We start from the raw sequence: 9,146 nt of genomic DNA, 5'->3' as shown, positions 1-9,146 counted from the left end.
TCCGGGTAGGCGTGGCGTGCGGCAGCGCACTTCTCCTGTACCCCTGGCTCCTGGGTCTCTAGGCTTCATCCCGCGCCCAGGCGTGTGACTCCACGCGCGGGTCCCGGAAGTGGGCTCGTGCCCTGCGGTTTCTGCTCCAGCGTGGCGACCGTCGCCACGGTGGCGGCCACTGCATCTCGTCCCACTTCCACGGCATCACCGGGCCCTGAGCCCATGACGGGCCAGGGCCAGTCGGCGTCCGGGTCGTCGGCGTGGAGCACAGTATTCCGCCACGTCCGGTACGAGAATCTGGTGGCGGGCGTGAGCGGCGGGGTCCTTTCCAACCTCGCGCTGCACCCGCTGGATCTCGTGAAGATCCGCTTCGCCGGTAAGAAACCGCTCAGACCCTGGGCTTCTCCTTGCTGTCACCCCGAACTGAGTGATAAAAGACACAGTCGGAGGCATTGGCCTCTCCTGCCGCTTCCATACGGCAGGTGAGGCGAGCGTTGAAGAAGATGCTGTTTGTCCGGGCTCGCCTGGGGCCAGATTTGAGGGAGGGGAGTTTGGTAAAGTGGTCTGGCAAACGTCGTCCCCTTTCCCTAATACTGAGGGATGAGGAACATGGATATAAAAGTCTGAGAAAAGTTCTCATTGGTATAGAAGATGGGACTCAAAGCCTGATTTATAAAATAAGAAAGGGTTTATCACATTTTAGGGCTTAACCCTCACAGGTGTAAATCATTCACCCTTGGAGGTACAGGTTTCTCCCGCTTTTCGAAAGTTCGCTTTACAGCATCAAGCCGCCATAACTTTGAACTGTGTCTGTGAGCATCTGTGCTTTATCTGGATTTATGTTGTGCATCCATTAGCAAGGTGTGTGTTACGGTAATTGCTTCTTCGCTTTATGCAGTTTTGGCTTATTAAAGCTTTCATGCTTTACTTTCGCATAGCAAGGGAAACCTGTACTTTGAAAGCTAAGGATAGTCACGTGTTTGGCCTCAGGGCTGAGAGGGAAAATGCAAGTGCTTGGAGTAGGGAGTAATCCTTAGCAGAGGGTTGGGAATGAGGTTGGGATAGAATTCTCTTGAAAGTTTGGTTTTGGTGTTTACAATGTCCTGTGAAGGAATAAGTAGCTAGAATTCAAATAGTATTGTTCTTTATTTAGCTTTACTGAATTAATTTCATTGAGTTAAGTGAATTAAGTATATTGCAATTAACAAAGTACTTTAACAGATAAACTCAACGTTAAATTCTGGAAAAGATAGCTTCAAAGAAGGTCTTTGATAACTTTATTTGGAAAGTATTTTCTGTCATTTCTGTTCTCTTATTACTACTACTAAAAGTGGGGTCCGGCTGCTCGCCATTCAAAAGCCAATAAAGAGGCAAAGTTGGTGGAAGGGAAAGTTTGCTTTATTTCAGAGGCAGGCATCTGGGGGCGGGAGGGCCGCTCGTGTCCAAAGGCTGATTCCCACCCCCCCTTCCCGGACAGTCAGTGGGTAAGACCTTTTATAGGCGGAGGGAGGGAGTTACATGTAGAAACAGCACAGGCAGCTCTGACAGTCATCTTGAAATTGGTCATGCAGCATAATCTTGATTGTTTTAAGTACAGTTAGTCTTCAGTTCCAGGGTCGGTTTGTTCCCATTTCTTTGAGGCCAGTTCCTGGAATTGTGGCAGCTTATGTCATGGCTAATCTAGTCATCATGTAGTTAACTTCTTCCACCTGGCAAGCATTTCAGTATCTACAAAACAGCTCAAAGGATATGGCTCAGAATATTATCTACAGCCCTTGAAGAGGAACTAAAGGTCCTTGACTTTGCTGAATGAGTAAATTATTATTATTTGGTCCTGTTTGACCGTTTTCCTTTGCTTCCGTATTTTCTCAGTTCTCTAATTAAACTTACTCTTTTTTTGTTTGTTTGTTTGTTTGTTTTCCGGTACGCGGGCCTCTCACTGTCGTGGCCTCTCCCGTTGCGGAGCACAGGCTCCAGACGCGCAGGCTCAGCGGCCATGGCTCACGGGCCCAGCTGTTCCGCGGCATGTGGGATCTTCCCGGACCGGGGCACGAACCCGTGTCCCCTGCATCGGCAGGCGGACTCTCAACCACTGCACCACCAGGGAAGCCCTAAACTTATTCTCTGACCAAAGTTTTTCTACAGGCAAAAGGCAGGCGGAGGATGTGGGGGGAAAGGACCATAGGGTCCTGCTCTATTTCATTACTACAAGTTAATTTCTACCATGAGAATTAGATCAGAAGTCGATTATCTTAAAGAGTTAGGTAATTGTATTCTGTTCACCTGGTGTATATTGGTCTTTTAACATTTGTAGACTGCTGTATGGGATACAGAAGCACCTAAAGTTCTTGCCCTCAGGAAACTTAAATTCTAATAGTAGGTTTGAGACTTAGTCAAATAAAAAGTAATTGTAGACAACATAAAATTAAGGACAAAATGGAATAAATCCAAATACGAAAACATGAGTAGAGATAGACGGTTAAGAAAAGTGTAGGGCTTCCCTGGTGGCGCAGTGGTTGAGAGTCTGCTTGCCGATGCAGGGGATGCGGGTTCATGCCAGGTCTGGGAAGATCCCACATGCCGCGGAGCGGCTGGGCCCGTGAGCCATGGCCGTTGAGTCTGTGCGTCCGGAGCCTGTGCTCCGCAACGGGAGAGGCCACAACAGTAAGAGGCCCGCGTACCGCAAAAAAAAAGAAAAGTGTAGATTGGTGATGACCACAGATATATATGTGTATCTGTAAATGTTCCATTAGATCATTTTTTTAAATTATAAATTTATTTATTTATTTATTTATTTTTGTGTGTGTTGGGTCTTCGTTTCTGTGCGAGGGCTTTCTCTACTTGCGGCGAGCGGGGACCACTCTTCATCGCGGTGTGCGGGCCTCTCACTGTCGCGGCCTCTCTTGTTGTGGAGCACAGGCTCAGTAGTTGTGGCTCACGGGCCTAGTTGCTCCGCGGCATGTGGGATCTTCCCAGACCAGGGCTCGAATCTGTGTCCCCTGCATTGGCAGGCAGATTCTCAACCACTTTGCCACCAGGGAAGCCCTCCGTTAGATCTTGAGGTTCCCCAGAGAAGGACTAAAATTTTTGACAGATGGAGAGGAGGTAAGAAGCCATTGAAAATCAGTGGCAATTATGGAGTGTTCTCCCTAGAAGAAAACCCACAGAGGCCTATAATTTCCATAGTTTACCATGCACACACAAATAATAATTATGACAACAGGGAACATTCATTGAGCATTTACTTGCAGAAAGAGCAATGAACTAAGAACCTTACTTGCATTATATCATTTACTACTCTGAACAACCCTGTGAATTTATTATCCCCGTTATACAGGTGAGAATAATCGAAGCTGACTAACTTGCCCAAGTCACAAGTTTGTAAAGATAGATCTGAATTTGAATCCAGGCAGGCTAACTCAAGTACCCTCTGGCACTTAACGACTTACCCCAGTACCTCTAGGAATTCCTGGTATACTGTGGCTTGAACATGAAGGCAGGAATTCTGGACTTGGCTGCAGGTGCAGACCTATATGACTTGGTATTTCTCTTCTGCAGCATTTTATGTAAGAGTAGAAGAGGTGATAGTTGAGGTGATCATTGAGGAATAGTGTGGTTGGCCTGATGAGCTTAAGACAGTGCTGTGAAGCAAACTGTGCCTGAGAAAAGGGAATTCTTGGTACCTGAGAATATTGGTAGTCTTGGTGAAATGGTGAGAGTATTAGGAGACCAGTAGGGCTGACGTGATTGAGATAGGATTGGGGGACAAAATTAAAGATCTAGGAGTTGAAGCAGAACTTTGTAATAACAAGCCCATAGAGTGGCTGTGAAATGGTGATAAGAAAGAAGAAAACTTAGGAAGATGAATAACTGAAATCAAAATAGTTGCCTGGCCACCAGCATTAGTACTAGAGTTTTTATGCTTTCATAAAATTAAGCCCTTATAATAAAATTATAATACCTAGTGATGGGGGTGTTAGTCTTGACCATTAAACCAAACCTGCAATATTTCAATGAGTTCAGGTACAGATTGGAACTCAGAGGTGTCCAGAGTAGTCAAAGGATTAGAAATCATTTCATACGAGAAATGACTGGAGGAACTAGTTTAACTTAGGGGGTGGGAGGGACTTAAGGTATTTAGAGAATTGCCATGTGGGAAAGGGAGCTGCCTTATTGAAGGTGATCGGAAGGTCAGACAGAGGTTGGGTGGAAATTACAGGGAAGCGGATTTTGGCCTGGCAAAGTGCTGGTGCTCAGAAGTGAAACTGGCAATGACGGGCAGTGGTTCAGCAGTTGGATGACACAGGTTAGAAAATATTCTTGTGTTGGGTGGAAAGGTCACTTGAGGTGATTATTGAGGCCCCTTATAACTTCAAGACTTAAAGTATTCAAGATGACACTTTAAGTCATCAAGATTGATGAGAGGGAGCCCCAACAAAGAATGTGAGTGAGGTATAAAAATAGTAATTTTCTAAAATAACCTGAAATCCTAATCTGTAGGTTAATCAAGGAACCAAAATGTAGAGCTCGTAACAAGAATAGCATACAGTCAAGTTTTGTATGTATGTGGTATTGCAAGACCCAGTAGCATAAAGTAATACTTATCGAATGTTTGCTATGTGCTAGGCATGCTTTTAGGAGCTTTATATGTATTAACTCACTTAATTCTCTGTAACTTTTAAAGTTAGGTTCTGTTATTTTTCCCATTTTGTGGATGAAAAAACTCAGGCACAGAGTAATCTAGTAACTTACTCAGGATCACACAGTAAGCGTTGGAATTGGGGTTCAAACCCAGGAAGTCTGATTTCATAGCATATGCTGTTAGACTGAAACCATAAGTGGGTAGTTTGGTATAACTAAAGGGTAAAATGCTAAAGGTTGAAATGAAAATTATTCCAGAAAGTTAAGCTTCTGGATTGACACATCTTTTATGCCATGTAAAAATGGAAGCCAGGTCTGGATGTTAGGAATGAGATCAGGACTAGAGATGTAGAAACCATAGCGCAGGGATAGAAATTGAAGCTAATTAAAGATTGAGAGACTACCCCTGTTGAGTGGAAAGACTGCCTAAAAAATCAGCATTTAAAGGATGGGCAGAAGAGAAGGAGGCTGCAAAGGAAATTTAGTGGCCAAAGAAGTAAGAGGAAAATCAGGAGAGAGTGAAACTAGCCCAAAGAAGTGTGTTTTAGGAGGTAATCGATGTCAGGTGCTGCTCAAGGGTTAAATAGGAATCCCAAAGTGCACTTGGAGGTCTTTAACCTGCAGTAGCAGGTGGAGGCCCAAACCAGCTTGCAGTGGATTGAGAAGCAATGGAGGTGAGAAAGTCCATGCTGAGATTGTAGTTATCTCTTCCAGAAGCTTAACTGACATGGAGGCACTGGGATCTGAGAGGAGACACTCAGGAGAAGCCAAGGGCTTCTCTTGTATGGAAGAATAACCCCAGAGCCTGGGTACACAGGCCATTTTCCAGGACTGGTTTTTCCACCACTTTATCCCAGAGGTAGAGAAATACTGCTTGGAGAAGGATCTCCCATTCAACATTCTTTTGCCACCCTCCATTCATGGACAACTTTCATCCCAAAGTCAAAGTATCTGCCATCTGCCACTGAATAGTACATCGCTTATCCAACCTGTGGACCAGGGAGTTATAGTGACTTTCAAAAAATATTTTTTACATCACACTTTTCGTTAGGCAGTAAAGGCGAGTGATGAATCGGGAACAGCCTTGCAACAATTTTGGAAGGACTATAACATCTACAAGGCCATAAAAAACATTGACTTTTCTTGGCATGAGGTTATGGCTGTCACCATGAATGGGGTTTGGAAGAACCTTTGCCTGCAGTTTGTTGATGATTTTCATGGGTTTGAGAAGGTGGATGGAGTCCAAAGAGCAACGTAGGGACTCTCAGCGAAAAGCTGGAGCTAGGTCTGCAAGAGGACGACTTCACTGAACTCCTTGCTGTGTAAAACAAGGAGCTTACTAATAAAGACCTGATGGAATTGGAGGCCCAGAGAAAGGATGAAGAGACAAGAGGAAGAAAGAGTAACTGAAGAACCAAAGAGATTCATGATGCAGGAAATGGCAAGGGGATTTTCTTTATTTGAGGAGGCACTGTTCGTTTTTGAGGCACAGGACCTGAATGTAGAACAGTACACGAAGGTTGCAGCAGGCATTCAGAATGCAATGCAGTGCTACCGTGTCATCTATGACAAGGGAAAAAAAGCTACTACCCAGACATCACTGGATCATTTTTTCAAGAGGGTAGATAGAATTGAATCCAGCAAGGAACCAGAACCTGTGCCATCAACGTCAGGTGTGAATGAAATTGCAGCTTGCCCTCCATCTCCTATTGCTGAGGATCCTTCAGCTCTACCATTTCCCACCTCCTCTCCCTCCTTCAGTCAGTAGGTCTTCTTGCCTGTTCACTCGATGCCAGCCCCTGTAGGCCAGCTATTGTACTGTACTACTGTACTTTTCAAGGTACTGTAAGATTAAAAATGTTTTCTTTATTTTTTGTGTTTGTTTTTTATGTATCATTTGTGTGAAAAGTATTATAAACCTATTACAGTACAGTACTGTATAGCCGATTGTGTTAGTTGGGTACCTAGGCTAACTGTGTTGGACTTATGAACAAATTGGACTTACAAATGCACTCTCAGAATGGACCTTGTTCGTATGTAGGGGATTTACTGTATTTTATTTACATAGCAATTTTAATTCTACATTAGAGAGGCCCTAATTCAGATCCTCTTCATCTCAGTAACTTTGCAGCGGCCTCTTGTTTTCTTGCTTCCAGGTTTTCCACCTTCAAATTCATTCCCCCCAGGGTGCCTGGGTCTCCTTTCTAAACACATATTTGGTTATCTTAGGCACACTTGAACCCAAATTTGAGAAATATGGGACTTTGAGATCATAGGCAGACTCTCTTTTGTGATTTTCAAGAACCTTTGCAATTAAGTCTATCTTAGTCTGCTAGGGCTACCATAACAAAATACCACAGAGTGGCTTAAACAACAGTAAATGATTTTCTCATAGTTCTGGGGGCTGGAAGTTCAAGATCAAGGGACCAGCAGGGTTGATTTCTTTCTGGGTGAGACCTTTCTCCTTGGCTTACAAATGACTTCCTTCTGGCTGTGTCCTCACGTGACCTTTTCTCTGTGCATATGCACTCCTAGTGTGTCTTCCTCTTTATAAGGACCCACCAGTCCTATTGAATTAGGCCCCACCCTTATGACCCCATTTAATCTTAATTATCTCCTTAAAGGCCCTATCTCCAAATACAGTTACATTGGGGGTTTGGGCTTCAATATATAAACTGGAGGAAGGACACAATGCAGTCCTTAAACAGGCCCTTACCCTTCTTTAGTGGCTGATTTCCTACCAACCTTTCCCTCTAACAGCTGTTTACTTCAGTTGAACCATGCCCCCAGTATTCTCCCCAGCAGTGCCAGGTGCTGTGATACTTCATGTATCTGTACCAGCTGTTCCACTTGTCTAGAGATAAACTTTCTCTCCTTTTCCCAAAGACAAGTTTCTAATCAATCTTCAGGGCTCTACCCAGTATCTGCTCTCCCACTTTCCCTGTCACCCTCCTACATCCCCCCAGTTCCTCCATACACAAGTGTTGATCGTGTTTCCTCTATATTCCTATAGCACTTCATAGGTTTACCATGGTGCTCATAACTTTGTAATGAGATTGCTTGTCCATTTTGCCTTGCAGATTATATCTTCCTCAGGGTCAGGGTTTGTGTCCTACTTAGGTTTATATTCCTTCTTTGCCTGGCAGTGATAGTCAATAAATCATTTTCTTAATTTTTTTAAATAATTATCTGTGAACAAGCAGACATCTTTCAAAATTAAAGATTTGATCCTAACTATATGATAAAGTAGATAAGATTATAGTATTAAGGAAGTATAGGGTACAGAGTGTTGTTGCCTATTACTGAGATAGTTCATACTCTACACTTCTAGGGTTGACTTCTTAAAACAAAGAAATCATTGGTTCATATCTGTGAAAAGGAAAGATGGTGTTTTGTGATTTGTATTTTTTGTTTGCTTTTTTTTAACCTCAAGAGAGAACTTGTGTTGTGAGCTTATTATTGAAAGGAAAATTTACTCAGAAGACATTTATACAGGAGAATGAGAGCCATAAAATCCAAGGGAAGCATCAGAAAGATTATAAAGAACACAGCAAAACATTTCTTGAGAACCAGTAACTCTGCTACTTGCTTTTAAACTTATCTTTTACAAACCTCACGACAACCTGCAAGGTAGGTAATATTTATCCCCACTTAAAGAGGACACTAAAGCTCAGGAAGAAAAGACTAAGTAGCTAATTAGGGAAGTTAGATATCAAACCCAGATCTTCTAACAAAGCCTAGTGTACTTTAATCTCATTTCATGGTGTAACATTGTCAGATTAATGATGAAAGAGATTGACTTTTCCTCCTTTGCCTGGCATTGGTAAACAGTCAATGGTTCTTTGCCAGGCTGCAGTATGCACAGTAAAGTAGTGGCAAGGGGACAGTGAACTGGGCTTGCCTGAGTATGACTAGTGGACTGTAATTTGTATAAACTTTCTGGGGGGCAGTTTCTATGTGTATTTGAACAAATTTATACTCTTTGACCCCTTCTAATTCCCATTCTAAGGATATAAGAAAAAAAATTGTTGAACAGAATTTTCTTTAGAGACCTTTAAATAATAGCAAAGAGAAAAAAACAATTCACATGTCAACTAGAGGGCCGTTTGTACAAATGATGGGATACCTGTGAGAGGCAAAACCATCATGTCATTGTTGAAATCGTTTTTTTCTTTCTTTTGAGTCTTCTGGAAACCTTATTTTACGATATACCAATTTTATAAAAAACATAATTAAGATTATAAATTTGGCATTCTCTTCCATGCCATTTTCCTGTAGGAAACAGAAGACACATTCAAAATAGTATAGCTCTGGGCCGTGGGGGGGCCTAAAAGGATTGTTTACAAAGATGTAAGCAGATCATAGGAAAACCGTAAGGAATAATGTAGTATTTGGGGCTAGAAACAGTTTGGGCTGCTGTCACCTGAAGGGCCAAAGGACAGGGAGAAAGAGTCGTTGAGAGAGGGCCACCTTGAGAGGAGCTGTGACCTTCAGTAGAGGAATGCAGCGTGCCC

At 43.1% G+C, this 9,146-nt stretch overlaps 1 protein-coding gene across 1 annotated transcript in view; it reads left to right on the top strand.

Moving 5' to 3' along the window:
• Positions 1–213: 213 nt before the first annotated feature.
• The window catches only part of SLC25A32 (solute carrier family 25 member 32), a 46,369-nt gene continuing 37,436 nt past the window's right edge, over positions 214–9,146 (top strand). The window contains exon 1 of the mRNA XM_065895608.1: positions 214–367. Within this exon, the coding sequence (XP_065751680.1) occupies positions 214–367 (154 nt within the window). The remainder of the gene's footprint in view (positions 368–9,146) is intronic.

Source organism: Phocoena phocoena, chromosome 17 (genome assembly GCF_963924675.1).
Source record: "Phocoena phocoena chromosome 17, mPhoPho1.1, whole genome shotgun sequence".
NCBI lineage: Eukaryota > Metazoa > Chordata > Mammalia > Artiodactyla > Phocoenidae > Phocoena > Phocoena phocoena.
The sequence above is the reverse complement of the archived record's forward strand: the minus strand, read 5'-3'. Positions and strand labels throughout refer to the sequence as shown.